At 31.5% G+C, this 16,770-nt stretch overlaps 1 protein-coding gene across 1 annotated transcript in view; it reads right to left on the bottom strand.

Annotated features, from left to right (window-relative positions):
- Positions 1–16,770, bottom strand: part of LOC128988804 (potassium voltage-gated channel protein Shaw-like) — a 126,801-nt gene that overhangs the window by 15,249 nt on the left and 94,782 nt on the right. The window contains exon 5 of the mRNA XM_054410461.1: positions 7,156–7,348. Coding sequence (XP_054266436.1) covers positions 7,156–7,348 — 193 coding nt within the window. The remainder of the gene's footprint in view (positions 1–7,155; positions 7,349–16,770) is intronic.

Raw genomic sequence — 16,770 nt, 5'->3', positions numbered from 1 at the left:
TTAGGTTTGTTAGAAGTAGCATAAGGCAAAACAAATATTGAAAAACTCATTTATCCTAAATTTACCTATCACTTTTTAATTGCTTGTTTAACATACGTAGAGTGATTTTCCCGATTAATTTATTTGTTTTAGTGTATCAAAACATAAAACAAACCTTAGTACTGGTACTAAGTTTCAGAGTTCCTAGGTTTCATATGTTTTGATAAGTAGTATTAAACTTAAACTGTTAAAATGACGAGCTGCTCAGCTGTACCAGTGTACTATCGGTACACTGCATTTTTCAATGGAAAGTATCGGGGAATATCACTGCTCTAAGTAATTTTATATAGTAAGTACTTCAAATCATTCGGTATACCTGAAAAAATACTTTATTAAAGTTTTAAAATAATTTTTCAGCTGTTCTCATGAATGAATTTCTCTAAAATTTAAATTAATTGAGATTTAATCGCAGCTGGTCCTTCTTTTGTTTTGATTTTAATCCCATGTTATTTAAATGGGCCAAAATCGTACTTTGATGGCTTGCCAAGGGTTTATGGGTCTACGCACCGACTTGAGACCCTCAAAAGGCACATCTACACGTTAAGGGCTTTCAAACAACATAAAAAACATTAAAATTGAGCCAGTGGTTTGGGCTGTAGGTCTGTCAACATTCAAGGAGATGAAGGAGAACACGGAAAATTTGTGAATTTTCAAACTAGTTTTTCTTGGCTCAAACACAACTGTTTTTTAAATTATTTTTTTTATTTTGTTGAGAATGAGTGCCCCTATCCAGTAGATGAATAATTTTTTAATAGCTTTTGTTTCTTCAGAGCTATAGACGAGTAAAAAAGCCACTTTGTCACGTCATGTACATATACACTGCAGCAGCTGTGTACCGCTGGGGGACTTGGCGAGGCGGAACGCTGCCGCGTTCCTTAATATGGAAAAATAATTGCTTTAGTACAAATTTTCGAGTTTGAGTTTTGAGTGGATATATCCATTTTGGGTCCCACTGAATTTTAAAAAGTGGTTTTCGAAGTGATGTCTTTGTGTGTGTGGATGTGTGTGTGGATGTGTACAAAGCTACAGACCACTCCTGTAGTCCGATTTTGATTAAATTTGGTATGTGGGTACTAATCCATGGTATTTCTAAGGGTTTTTTCCACTTTTTTATTTTGATTTTTAATGGGGATTTTCTCTTAAAAACCCATAAAAAACGGGAAAATCAAATTTTCTCAAAAATAGTTCTAACGATTTTGATAAAAATGAAGTATGTCATAGTACTTTAGATTGTGAACAAAATGGTACACAACTCCATTTCCGTAAAATTGCGGTTCAAAAGTTATTGCAATTTTGTGATTTTTTCCTACAAAATTATCATAGTTACTCCTACCTTACCCATGATAAAGGTTGTTGACAATTTTATGGGTGAATCTATGTGTCAGATTGCTGACATTGTTCATTTATGTATATTTTCACCACTCAATATCCTGTTATATGGTCTAAAGGACCTAGTTCTACACTTTGCCGTTCTGCAGCGCCACTAATCAATACAAGGCCGGTTCCTCAATTTTTCCGAGAGATATCGCCCATGGTATTATCTGTATGGATTTGTCCATTTTGAGAATTTTGCTTTCGTTTATAGATGCAGGTGCTTAAAAATAGTTTTGGAAATTTTACGATGCAGATTGATGTAGAGAGCCAACTAAAAATTGGTTTTATGTTAAAAGAAAGTAATATAGGACCGAAATAATAGACAAGTATTAAAAGCTAGAACGAATATAAAAAAAAATTTAATACTGTACTATTAATCGTTCTTAACCTAATAAGTTCAATCAAATAGCATCGAATAAATATTTACTCTATTATCTTAAGTCACTCGATTGGCTTTATATTTTTTTAATCAATGTATCTTAGTAAGCCTACTTTTATGCCTTTAGTTTTTAATTTTCCCTTTTTACCTTATAGGTACTCTATTGCCTCATTTAATAGAATAATATATCCAACAAATACGCTATTAAATACGTTAATAAAAAAACGTTATTAAATACGCTATTATGATAAAAAATTTCAATATAAATGCTTATAATTCACTTTATAGAAATTCTAGTTTCAATAATTTTAGCTATTACCGATTGAGAACTATATTATTAATAATGTTTATGATTATGACCAATTGATTTTAACGTTGATTTAACGTAAGTTGTTTTTAAATAAAAACGGTATAGGATGTTTAAACATTATAAATTCATCCAAACTATAAATCTTACTTATCACTTAACGCTTTGACCAATCTTTTACTTTTTGATACATAATTGCTCATCGTTAGTAGGCCTAAAATTTAAAGTTAGTTATAAATTCTTTGGAATTTTTAGACTGCACTCAAACTGTTATTGATGTTATCGTGATTTCCACACAGCGATGTCGTTATTCTTTATAAAGGATCTAGATAAAATAATTGAAAAATGACTGTTTAGTTGGTACACTTAAAACTATGCTTAAATTCATCAAACAAATTCTAATAACTTTCAGAATAATTTGTTTTAACACACGTACTTTTGTAAGGATTTAATTTTCTTTTGAGTAAGACGTAAGATAGTAAAAATAATAATATGGTTTATCTAAAAACAATTATATCAGATGTTAGCAGAACAAATAATATCTTAATAATCATCCTTAGAAAATGAATTGCAATATTGCATACACACAATCATAATGAATTGACAGTTACTTTATTACTGAAGAGAAAGTAAATTTTATTTTTTTTCTGTAGAATCTTTCCTGTGAAGAAAATATTTTCATCAGATGTTTACCTTACTCACCGTAATCTTCATAAAACCTATGTAAAACAAAACCAATAATTTGTGTTTGGCTAAGGTTTTTCTTTTAGACATCCGTTGAACAAACCTAAACCACGTTTTCAATTAGATCATTAAGTAGGACCAACATTTAAAACCAGAAACGTAAATGTTTTGTCAGATAATAAAAAAAAAATTAATACATATATACAGCATATTACAACTATAACGGTGGAGAAACTAAATATTTAAATATACAATAAACGAATAATGATGTTATGATAACTGCAAGTGCAGAATATGGATAAACAGACATCATAACTATACTTTAAAGATGTTACTCTTAGTTAAAGTAATAACATAAAACCAACGTATATGTATAATACCCCCGCCGCAGCAAACCTGCCGACTAAGCGAATTTCCATTTGTCTGAATTGATTTTCAGTTAAATATATTTTAATAACATTATGTTTAACGAGTACCTAGGTTTGCTGCTACAAGGGAATTAATAAAGTGTGTTTTTGAGTAAAATATTGATAGCTTAGTAGAAAATAAATAAATTTGCCAAGTTTGATCAAAATATATCCATAAACAAGCAAACTACAACATTTGACAATATTCTCCATAAGAATAACATGGGAATTTTAAATTAACAATTTTTTTAATTTTCTCCGTTACTAATAATCGAACAAAAATACTTTTATACACTAAATTATTTGTTTTTTTAAGCTCTTTAAAAAGGTCTAAAGATAAATCGGGAAATTTTGTGTTCTGAGGGTCAAAAGTGAGAAAAACCAATTTTTACCCCATAAAACCCCCCGTAAAGCCCCGTTCCCATGATCCGATCGTGCTGGTTCGCAAACTCATTCAAGTTTATCCCGCTTTACACCTTTAAACCAAATTTCATCAAAATCGGACAAAAATTACTCAAGTTATCGCGTTCACGGACGTATATATATATATATATATAAGTCTATATATATATATATATATATATATATACATATATAAAAATTTGAACGAATGGTGTTTTTGGCCTCTGGGGACATCAAAATGAAAAAGTAAATTGGTCCCGGGTCTAGGTCTTGCCGTGCCACCTACGGTAATAGCTACTTCCCTATAGGGAAATTCGCTAAAAGGTCTCTGGGATTCAATGACAGTATAAAACAGCTCTATCTAAAACATCTTAAGCAAGAAAAGCACTAAAAGTGAATGTTTCTGAGCGTTTTTCCTCTCAATGGTTCACTAAAACTTATCAAACTTCTTTTACTAACTTCTCCAAGTGTTCTTGACAATACAAAAGGCTTTTGTTGAGAACTTTGTGTTGCGCTGGATAAGAGCACTATGTGGATATAAATCCTTTATTTTTAATTGAATTCTTTATCGTTACAAAATATTTTATGGCCAAAGCTGAGCAAGAAATATCTATAGATGACAAAAATTTTTAAATAGTTATTCTAGCATAGATAAAATACGGTGTATTTTATAAAGATACGAGAAAGACGAAAATTTAGTAAAATTATATCACATTTATAACAATGCTGTATGTAGAAGGAACCCCTAAACTTGTTAAAACTATTAGGGTGTCTTGCAGTTCCCTTGAATGAATCTTTAGACTTTTTATTGATCCTTTGCAGTACATAATCATTTGTAATAGGCGTATTTTATTACTTATAATAAGGAAATATAATTGTATTTCAGAAACAATATATTGAGCAAATCATCCCATATACTAAGCAGATCACTTAGTAAATTAAAAAAGTAGCATTTTTATTAATGGTTTTCTGCTTTGATCATTACAGCATCTATGAAACTAATGTTGATCTTTAGAGTATGATTTAAATCTCAGGGGAAGAAATTAAGTTAACTGTTTGAAACTCTATGGACCTTATAAAAATGAGAGACCGGCTTGGGTGGAAGTTGACGGCATTATTGAGGTTTGGGGATTGCACATAACACCTGTTTTGCTACTTTTTACATTAGTATAGAGGTGGGAGATATACTTTGTTGCTTTTATTTCGTTTTTCAAATGGGCATATCGTGTTGCAATACATATGTATAAAAGATATAACACAACATAACATAAAAAATAATAATATTTGTAGTAAATAGTATAAATGCTGATTTCTGCAGCTTTGCAATTTCAAAATTTTCACACAAATTCTCTTATAACCTTTTAACTTTAAAGATAAAACCAAGAAATTTAACTAATAAAAATAGATTTAATTAACACTTGTGACTTTTAGGTACATCAAACAAATTTAGTAACCGGTAAAGACCATCTTATATTTTTTTGGCAAAATATAACCAAAGAAAACTTTTAGAGTAAACAAGTTTTATGCTTTATAAGCTAAGACTACCTACTGTAATACTTTAGCGAAGACCTTGAATTCTTAATGATCAAGGACAGTTGGGCCCATTTTCATTAAAAAGCCACTGACATCTCTCTGAATTAAAACGTAAACTATCTGATCAGCAGGGGACTTTGACCAATGATGAACAAACAAAACTATATACAAGTATATTTTTCAACTTTAATTATATCTCTACTCGTTCCCGCAGAAAATTCAATTCCTCATTGAATGAGTGAGTATTGGTTCCATCGATCTGCTTTCCAATCAGTTGTTGCATCGTTGTTAATGGTTGTAGCCTCCAGTCGTTATCTATGTTGTAATAGGAGGTTGATTGAAAACCCACGTGTAAAGTGGAAAACAGAAACTAAATTGACTCGAGTTTTCGCAGTATAAACATGTGTTCAATATATCAACTGTTTATATAAACTTCTATTAGCGTTTTTGGTTAATTGACTGCCATTAACTAATCCCTAAACGATGGCTTGTTAACAAACTAGGAAAGATTATATTATCCACTCATCTATAAAATGCCTTTTTTATGAAATTATAAAAATTAATTTTCTCTTCTTTGTTTTATTTTTAGTAAAAAATATGCATATTATGGAGTTACTAAGTACGGCTACGGATTATTTAGAGTAGAAACCATAAAAAAAATAATTTATTTTTGCCAAGCAAATTTTTAATGCACGTTTTGTATTCTTAAAAGGGATTTACGAAATCCTATTTAAGTCCTGGTTGATAAACGTATAGCCGACATAATGTTATGGTGCTTGAGATGGAGGATTCTGTGATAATTAATTATTGAAATTTACATATTTGTATTAAGTAATTATTTATGCTTTCCTCCCCACTTGTATTGTTTAAAGCTATAATAAATAGGAATTTATTTTAATAACTAATGGCAAATGTTTGTTTATTTATAAAAAACCAAAACCATACCGTACCAATAAATAAGTTCGTCATCATTATATTTGAATTTTAAAAAATCTGAAAAACTAAACGATGTACCATAATAACTATTACTGAAGAAAGACTATGTGTTTACGACAGGAAAAAAATACAGTTTCTTATATGATTGATTAAAAACATACACACACACTCTTAATGAAACTTAAAAATGTTTTCAAAAAAAGAAACATAATAAACTGTTAATATAAGCGACGTAGACAAACTGACGGAACCCAAGACGTGCCACGTTGGAAGAAGTAACAGCTGCTCTTGTAAGTTGATTACAACAGTCAAGTTGCGGAGGCAACAGGTGCGACGTCACGAATCGATGATTGGCCACGTGACTTCCCCCACCACCGACCACACCGCCACTTAGGTGAATCACTGTTGCCAATCACTCACTGATTAAAATCGCCTGTTTACGTTCGTTATTGATTAAGTGCAGTTTTATTGGCAGTGATTTGTAGGATTAGTTTTTTTTATACATTTTTTACTTTACGTTTCCAATTACCCAGGATAGTAGTCATTTTATAACATTTCCAATTTAAATGTTTTTGTTTTGGAGTAAATATGGACTTTTTTATTTGACGATGTTGACAAAATCCACTATCTTTTGATGTGTCAAAAGTGGGCCTAGACTGTCAGTATTGGGCTTGAATGTCAAAAGAAAAATCTGGCCCATGTCAGTAGAAAGACTACACAAATATTCTCACCTCATTCTATCCTTACCTTGCGTTCATATTTAGCCTAAAGTACACATAATTAAGTGGCTATCTTACGTAATGATATTAAAAATTAGTACAAAAACTAAGTTCATCGAGCGTGTTTAAAACTAACATACTTGACATTAGTACAATCATTGACAAATAGAATTAAATATAGAACAACAACAGTGCTGGGGTTAGCATAAATTCTGTCGGCCACCGCTGGGAGTGACATGTAGTTGCGGCGAACGAGATACGTAACTACATGGCACCCCCAGCGGTGGACGCCAAAACTTATGCTAACCACAACACTGCCGCCAGTTTATATTTAACTCCAGTTGTTTATGGTACAATGCACAACAAACACCATACCTAGTTTGCTGGGCTGGGCCAGTGTTGTGAAGGCGTCCTTGAAGATGCTAGCAGGTTGGTTGGGATGCTTGATGGCGTTCATTCTACGGTTGATCACCCCCGCTGTGGTCGCCGCTGGGCACTCGCCCCTCTTGGGCCTCGGCTGCTCGACCGGCAACACCCTCCGCCTCCTCTTAGGCAGCTTTGACCTTGCCTGGACATGATACAAACATTTTATTACGTAATTTTAAACCGGTTATTTGTGTATTCCTTTGGTAAAAATTGTATCCTAATACAAAACAGCTGCAGAACAGCTGTAAACAGCTGTAGAACAATATTCATTGATAATTAAAATCGTTGAATAAAACACTCATGGAGAAGTTAACAATATGTAGCTCCTCAGTTACATACTGTGGCAGATGAGTTCATAAACTTGCTATAGCTTACAATAGGTTGTGCTTCAAGGTTGGCTTGGTAAAAAAATTGACGTTTAAAATCTAAACTAGTAGTTTCTACCAGTCCAATTTGTCGGAGTCTTAATGTAATAACGTTTATTTGAGTTTTAAAATCTGCAACAAATTTTACATGGGAATATAATGTCTAGATATACAAAGTCAAATTTTACGACAGGCATTGATAGTTAACCCGTTAAGCCATTGAACTCATTATTCCGTAAGATTTAAGATTTTCCGTAAGATTTTCGTTATGTGCTTCTTAAATAACTTATAAATCAGCATGGTACGTATTATTAAATTACCTGAGTGATTTTGACTAAACTCTTTCTTATTTTGTAGGTAACGTGTCACTGTATGAATTATATGGAATTCGTTACAATTAAAAATTACAAGCAATAGTTTTCACAAAGGTCCTATTTCAAGGTTGTTACCATTTGAAAGTTGGGGAAACCTTATCAATAATTGCTTCTAATATGCTACTGGACTTGTTGTTTTTAAGAATGTGTAACCAATGGTAACATATTACACTGAATATACACTGTTATCTATATAAACCCAGTATAGTTGAAAAGTATCGAGTTGAAGTTAAGTATTCCATTCGATGTACATTTTATCCTCATTGGTACATGTCAAGAAGAATTTGAGCGAGCTTACAACCAGAGGCGATGTCCACTCACTACCACGCTACACGTGGCTCTACCAAGTTAGATGTACCGAGAACACGCCTAACAAGCACACAACGCCGTTTCCCTGCCATGGCATTGAAGCTGTTTAACAAGCTGCCCTGACTTGAGAAACCTTGAGACCAAGAAGTTTGAGGGAAAAATGAAAGACCAACTTACTCAGTCGGCCTATTTCTCCATCAAGGATTTTCTTGAGGATAAACTAGTGAGTAACTGACTCAAACCCCTATTCCACCCGCCAAGTTTGTGAGTTATTTGTACATAATATTATTTGAAATTTGACAAGAACATTTTATTTTGCTATTTTAATTTAAAATTAAGAAAACTGACGCAGTTAATCCAGTAAACCTGGTCAAAAACGAAGAGATGGTATTAAGGTATTAAGGTATTAGATAAGTTTAATCAAGTCACAAAGCCTCATAGTAACAAATGATGTTATCTGTTTACCAGTCTTAATAAAAGTACACCTAAAATTTACTTTATTCAACAATTGAACATGTTTTTTTTATGATGAAAATAATAACATACCCTGAAAAGGTATTTTTGGAATAATTTAAGATACTTTAAACTGTACAGTAATAACTGTAAACTATGATGAACTGTAAATAAAAGGTAATCGTAGTTTACTTAACGATTGTGTAAAGATAGTGTTAACTACACAGGTAGAAAATTAAAGGTACGAGCCTTAGCGAGTGCCTTAAACACTTCTACGAGTGCCGTTAACACAATTTACGCGAGTTGCGTGCACTACCTTTACCTACGACGGCTTTTAATTACTAAAAATCACTATTTAGATCTTCTAAGAGAGATTATGTTTTCGTTTATAACCTCTCATTGCCACTGGCAGTGATGCAACGAAACATTGTACCAAACACTAATTGCACCAATCAACAATTAAATTGGCCTGAACAGCTGATTAGTTGAAGTCCGAATCATTACAATTTTACTTTTCCTATCTCAATAATTTAACCTCATTGGTCCGTTACCCGTGTTGTTATCAGTAAATCTATGCTGTTATGTGAAACTTTTCGATTCTAAGAACTGAACTGAAACGGCTATTAAAAAAAACGGTCTAAGTAAATATTTTAATATAATATCAATTATTGTCCTCTCTTTGAACGTTGATTGATTTGATCTAAGACGAAATAGACGTACAGTTAAACTCAAAATGATATACGTTTTGTAGCTATAACTCTACGAACAACTCTAAGAATTCTATGGACATCATGAGGATATACAGTACCTAAAAAAATAAAAAATATCACATTTAATTTATGCTTGTACAATACTGCTGAATATAAGAAGAAAATGTTTGCCGTATAAATCATCACTCATATTAATTTAACTTAACCAAAAATACCACCAACTTGTATTGTGATAATGGAAGGGTGACAAGAAGGAAAATCTACCTAAAATGCCTTCAATTCAATCCTGTCACAAGGATGTGGAACAATAAAGGAAAGGTCACAGAGGCTCAGAGATATATTTCTATCTTTATCTGAAAATCTTCTTTAGACGGTCTCAAGTGTGTTTCATATGGCTGAATATCTCTCACAGTATGCAAAAATATTATTTTCTTTTCAAACTAATGTAAACAATTTTTTTATCTTAGAACTTTAATAGTGTCACAAAATTGCCTAGTTTATATGCTTTCGTCATAGCACTTGTGAAACAAACTAATAACATAGTATTTATGACGCAGTGCTTAAAATATAAAAATTGATGTTTAAAAATATTTCATTGACAACTATCATACTAGCTAAGGTTTTGAAGGTCCATAATACGTATTCTAACTTTTTTAAGCATAACTACACTTGCACTTATCAGTTTTTCCAATTCGATCTAATGATTACCTAGAAATTGGTTGTCATATTTAAATATCGTATATTTCTGTTGCACTCCTTGTGTTCCGTTTGAATACATTGGAAACATTTAAAAGAGTTTATTTATTCCTTATAATGATAACACTACTTAAAATGAAATAACGTATACATACACTTTGAAGTTATGACTTATCTAATTACTGATATATTAAAAGTAACAATAGACTTTTTTTATGACACGTTTTTATACAAGAAAACTACTTCGCTCGAATTCTTTTTCCACATTTTATAAGAACTCTGAGATAAATTCGCTTTTGATGTATTGAATCCTAATGCTTTTTCTCGGTCGGTGACAATCCATTTATTTTGAGACCACCGATGATTAAGGATTACAAAAAGGAAAATAAATAAAGCGTGTAATTTATTTCATTGGTGCTTTTATTTTCCATGTGTGTTGATAATTTTGCCAAAATGATCCTCTGACAAGATGTTTTCAGTGTAATATGTATGTTACAATGTGTGATTCTACCTTAAAAATAAAGAAAATAGTTTGCTGTAGCTAAATTTAACGCTGTGCATAAGTGTATTATGTTAAAAAATAATCAATTTCATAAAGAAAATGAGCTTATATTGTTCTGTTGAAGAATAGTATTGCAAAAAGGTTGTTTCATTAGGCTAATTTAAAGTTAAAGCTAGCTATGTTAAATTTAATGAAAAATGCATTATATCAATACTACAATTAAAACTCGGTTTTATGTTATAATTTTTATTATTCACAGCGATATTGATTTTGATTTTTTAGGATTACTTAATAACAACCTTAAAACCTTGGCAGAAAAAAAGCAAGACGAACAATGTTTGATATGATACAACACTACCCTCTTTATCAAACATAGAATAATGATTCTACCATGTATATTCATTTTTAATAATTTACTATCTGTCAAAGAAAATCTGTCTTAGTTCCCAAAACGTAACGAATTTCACAATTATAATACAAGTAAATGTAACCAGCTTAATATTCCGATAGTAAGATTATCAAACATATACTAATAGCCACAAATTCCTCCAAGCACAGCTCTTTAAAGCTACCTGTACTCTTTCAAGAGCTTACCTTGGTTAAATTCAAAAATAAATTTGCTGATTGGCTTCTTGACAGAAGTTTTAATTTGGTAGAAGATTTTTTAGAATATCAAATATCTAACTTATGGTAGTTTCATTCCTGTTGTAGTTTAGTTTCTATCAGTACACTAGACCTAATCCATAGACTACTAGTATTTGTCCTGACGTTGTCCATTGTACACTTGTATGTAATGACAATGAAGATATTCTTTACATATCAATCAATTTTTTTACAATCCAGTTGATAGTGTTTGGAAGTCATGACGCTTGAATTATTGAAGTGTAGTCCATAAACTACAGGTAAATGGCAGAGTTCCAAACTTGGTTACTTAAATACGGATTTTGGTTTCCTGAATTATAATTCGTGTATATTATACTGGTCAAAAATGTCTGCTGACAACTCAATTGTCCGTATACTAATTAGAATCAAACCAAATAAATTTAAATCCGCTGCTAAAGCATGTAGACAGGCAAATGTGAGGAAAAAAAGAACTCCATTTCTTAAAAAAAGATCATTGTGTCACAGGAAAAAATAAATTTGAAAAACACTTAAGTTATTAAATATATTAAGCTTAAAAGAAATTAAGTTGCTACTTAAAGCTATGCTAGAAATTTACTTAATAAATGTTTTAGTTACTAACTATGTTAAAATTAACGGAAGAGCAGAATATTAAAGTCGAATAAGACGGTCTCTTGGGTAGAAACTTAGTGGCAACAACGCGATCCTTAGAACAAACAAACTTTACTTATTTAACTTCATAAATATTACTAGTTATCACTTATGTGAACCCTAGAAATGTTGCTGCAAAGTGGTGTTTTCTAATTATTTAAAATATAGTACAAATCTAAAAGGTTATAAAACATTGGTTCTGTTGTAACAAATGTAGCTTTGGCTACACAATAGTTACTCTGCGAAATGTTTAATTTTGTCAAATCAATCTTGTATCGTTTGATACAAGCCTTTTTGTTCAAGCCTAAATTAAAGTCTATTAGGTTCAAATCAGTAACACTCAGGCAACCCTATAATATTCGTGTCCGTAAATCTTCCTGACTATTGCTGTTCAAAATAGATTACCTTTTGTTAGGGAACACTTTTTAGATATAAAAATCCATGACAAATTCTATAATTTTAATCCTATATAGAGTGAACCATGGTTATTAAAGTTACTATTATACTTTGATTCGAGGGTACCTAGCCTATTTAAAGTTATTTTACAACTATCATTTCGTAATGGTTTGAACATTTAAAGTTCAGTGTGGTAAATATAGCGGAATTCTATCGTGATAGTTCAGGTAATAAATAGAGTTTAGTCTATATGTGTACTTTAAATAAAAATGGTACAGGCTCCCTGTACCAATGAAAAAGTGGATACAATCTTATAAGTATCTTTTTAGATCCTTATTACAGAATAAACGATTTCAATTATACTGAAAATTAGTCATCCATGTAATAATAAGTCAAATTACAATGGACAAAAAAACTATGCCTAGAATTTATCTTAAATCAAACATTAATCCTTTACACCCTTTTTCATTAATATAAATTACAATACAATAAAGTGAACCATTTTTAATCAAATTGAAACAATTCTTTAGAAACGTATTTAAGATTTATTCCGTTAAAACCGTTTAAGGATTTGGAACGATTTGGAAACCTCTACGTGATTTACGTTTTCCAGGCCACTTCAAGGTTGATGTATTATTCTCCCTAAAAGAATCTTAGAACCTTGAAAACTACAATGGCAGTACTTACATTGTTTAATATAACCAGAATAAAATTAACGTAAACCAAAGCCCCTATTTAATATTACATCTCTGATTGTCATTACGAACTTTTGCAAGTTTAATTTCAACTTTCTTTTACTGTAGGGTAAAGTCAAATGTAAATTCAAAACTTTGATTAACAACATTATTTAATAAGAATGTGTTACTTTTATGTACATGTAAACTAGGACAATCAGCCTTAAATATTTACCAAAACCTTTTATAAAGCTCACAATGTATTTTACATCTCAACTTTGGAAATCTCATTAAAACACTACTGTAAATACCAGCAAAAGCTATATTTACTTGACTTCTGTACTTAAATGTAGGAACAATGTAGGAACAATTTAATGATTAAAGAGTGTGCTCGTCATTGGGATGAATACATGCTTCTCTTGTTAGTGTACACAGCCATATAATTTACCAACGTCAAAGGCTTCAACAATAGTGTTAACAGTTGGACTGTTTGTTTGTTAGTAGAGCATTTAATTAACTATTAGCCAGTTGAGTATGTTAGCAACTAAGGCTGCTTGTTGTGGTGTAAACTATTAACACCAAGGGCTCTTGTGACAGTATTTGGTTATATACTATGTATTATTTTTAGAATGAAATATGGGTGTTTTTAGCCATAACGAGTTGTTGGCTTCATTTGACCATGCTTAGGCCACAAGGGCATTAAACACCATGGAACATATCAAACAAAACTAAGGATAAGCTGGATTATTACAAAAAAAATCTGTAAAAACAAATTTTGTAAGTGGTGGCACCGAGAAGCCACCGTCGGTTACAACAGTGGCTATCTCGGTTTTACAAATTGCGTAGATATCAAATAAGCCACCAACGTCAAAATCTATGAGTTAAACTTTAAAAATCAAACATATCTTGAATTTGATGGAAATCACTCATTCATACATCATAGCAACCGACCAATACCTCATCCTTACCATCAACTATGCGGTTGAAAAATGTGTGGCTTTCGCTTTTCTTAACAGTAAGGGTTCCTTATTACCATTATGTAGATAAAAACATTGATAGCATAATAAAGTGTTTTGAATCGGCGGTATAGTCTAAAAAAACCACTTTGGCTTTTAAAAGCTCTTTTGCATGGAATATATGAAATTTTTTAATTGTATATAATATATGAAAGATATCCTACTTGTATTTGCTTACAACAATTTTTGCAAACGGTTGGATGAAAAAAAATCAAAAAGGATAACAAATATGTATTTAATAAATTCCATTAATCTCACCCAAAATCTCGCTCCTATAGTCTGTATTTTTTTAGAGCGTTAGACTAGAAATTATTTTATTATTCCTTTACAGATTAAGATTTATATTTAAGCGTAGTAGAAATTATCATTGTGAGATCATCAAAATATACATTAATATTGGTTTAAATAACCAAATAATAATCTAAACAATACTATAAAAAATACAATAGGTTTTTAGACCATTTTATTGAATGTCCAATTAATTTTAATGGTTGAAGATGGAGTCTGGTACAATCGTTTCTCAATATCCAGTGAAGCATTCGCATTTTTAATTGCTTTCGGATTGACAATCATTATTGTTTAAGCTTCCACAAAATATTCTTCACTGAAATGGCTTTTATTATAATAATATTTATTAAAATGTTAAGGCCCGAATATATATCAGAATTGCCTTAGTGACTACAATAAATTCAATAGTACAGTATACTTATTGTTTTGTGTTGGTCTTGATCTTTACTTGTGCATCTATGCAAAAGAAAATTTAAAAAATGTTCCCATGCCTGTTGCTACAATTTAACTTGCCATGGGGACATGAGTCATTAAAAATATAACATTAAAATAGTCTTTAACATAAAAATTAAACAAACCGATAAAAGTAAAGTTTAATTTTAATCTACATGTATGTGTATTAAATTTTATAAACGTTTACTAGCATTCGTTTGAATAGTAAAGTATGTCCACTAATAATGATTTAATACATAAAACTCATCAATCTTCAAAATAAAAGTTATGAATGTATTTGACAGTCCGTCAATTCAATTTACGTCAAACAGGATGACAGCTGCTGGTGAATCTGCAGTTGGCACTTTTGTGACAACAAAACGTGTCATTCAATTCACAAGCATTGCTTTCAGTATGTTTATCAACATATTTGTGGTTTATTGAGAATTTATTTTGTAAACAATTATTTCTTCCATATTTTATATTAACAGTACTTATTTGTACTGTACCGGCTCAATCTTTGAACTGAAGTAGAAAGGTTTGTTGTTTAAGGTCCGATCCAGCAAAGCAAGGGGTGAGCCGGTACAGTACAAAGGTGATCTGTATTGATAAAATATTTGCAGCAGTGACCAGGATCTAAACCCACGACATCGCTGCCTTGGGCCCTAAATCCGTGATGCTACCAACAGAGCCACCGACTTACAAAAACATAAAATAAAAAGATAAAAAGGTAATCTGTATACAAACCTTTTTCTTGCCAAACTAACGATTTTAATATAGTGCGAGAAAAAAATACATATCTAAAGGCTGTCAGTTAATTCATAGGATTGGCTGTGGCCATAAGATGATTCAACTAAACTGATTAAAAAGAATTGTAAAAAACAATAAATTACTTCACGTTCTCGTGAAGGCGTAAGTAACTACTCGCAACTAACATACATTACTATATATTTTTTTTTTTAAGAGGTTGGCGGCCTCTTTTAACCTTGCATTTTTTTAACAACAGTCAGGTAACTTGCGGTAGGCGGTAGATTCTGGTTCTGGGCGAGCAGCACCGGAGGAGGGGAACCAAGTAGGACGGAGAGGGGGCCATAGTCCAAGATGCAGCCAGGTGTTTCGAACTTCCTCTCCGCCAAGGTCAAACAGGTCTAGCTCATAGTCCTCCTCACGGGCCCCATCAAGGTGCCGGTGGCACGATTAATTTACACCATGGTCGACAATAATATCCTCTTGAAGAAATGAAAGTAAAACCACATGTAAAACATACCACAAAATATAGATGTTGAAGGATAACAAAATATGCCGACCAAAGTCGGGAACAGCCACAGAACCTATGAATGACACTTGGCGGTGGGAGTAATAAAAACAAAACCCACAGCCTTGTTCGGGGTCGTGGGAAGTAACAAAACGACACACTAAACTAGCCTACCATACAAAAAAACACTTGGACCGTTGAATATGAGTCGTGACATTCGCCGGTGGAATTAGTCACGGCTCATACAGGACTACTATTACTTGCCTGTAAACACTTTAAGGATTTTGATCGACGCTATGTTTATTTTGTATTAATTAAAAACTGCATTTTATAAAAATCCTTATTATAGAATCCTTATGTTCTTGATACATAACAGTAGTATATAGAATCATTGACTGTACACTGAATGACATCTGTGTATAGTCAATAATTGTATGCAAAGTATTTTAAATATCTATTTTTTTACTTATGTAAATTTGTGTTCAATTCCTATTTAAATGGCTACACACAAGGTTGAAAAGGTTAACTCAATATATTCCTTTTAAAGTCTGATTTCGATATCTGAATAATTCATTACTAAAAATTCAACTAAAATGAAATTTAAAAATAAAATGAAATTAAATTAACCGTATAACTGATGGTTACATAAAACTTTTAAAGTTGAACTGTAACAGAATATCATACAGTTTGAGGCACAAATACCACAGTTGTCATTTCGTATGAACAATCCTAACTAGTTTAAAGCAAACTTTCTTTGTTATTATAACACGTAACTGTCGTGCGAATTTTGAAGAGTTTAAATTGATGACCGAACGTTCTACA

The sequence above is a fragment of the Macrosteles quadrilineatus genome, unplaced genomic scaffold (assembly GCF_028750875.1).
Source record: "Macrosteles quadrilineatus isolate MER2022 unplaced genomic scaffold, UCM_ALF_1.0 Scaffold_3__2_contigs__length_128488019, whole genome shotgun sequence".
Classification (NCBI taxonomy): Eukaryota; Metazoa; Arthropoda; class Insecta; order Hemiptera; family Cicadellidae; genus Macrosteles; species Macrosteles quadrilineatus.
The sequence above is the reverse complement of the archived record's forward strand: the minus strand, read 5'-3'. Positions and strand labels throughout refer to the sequence as shown.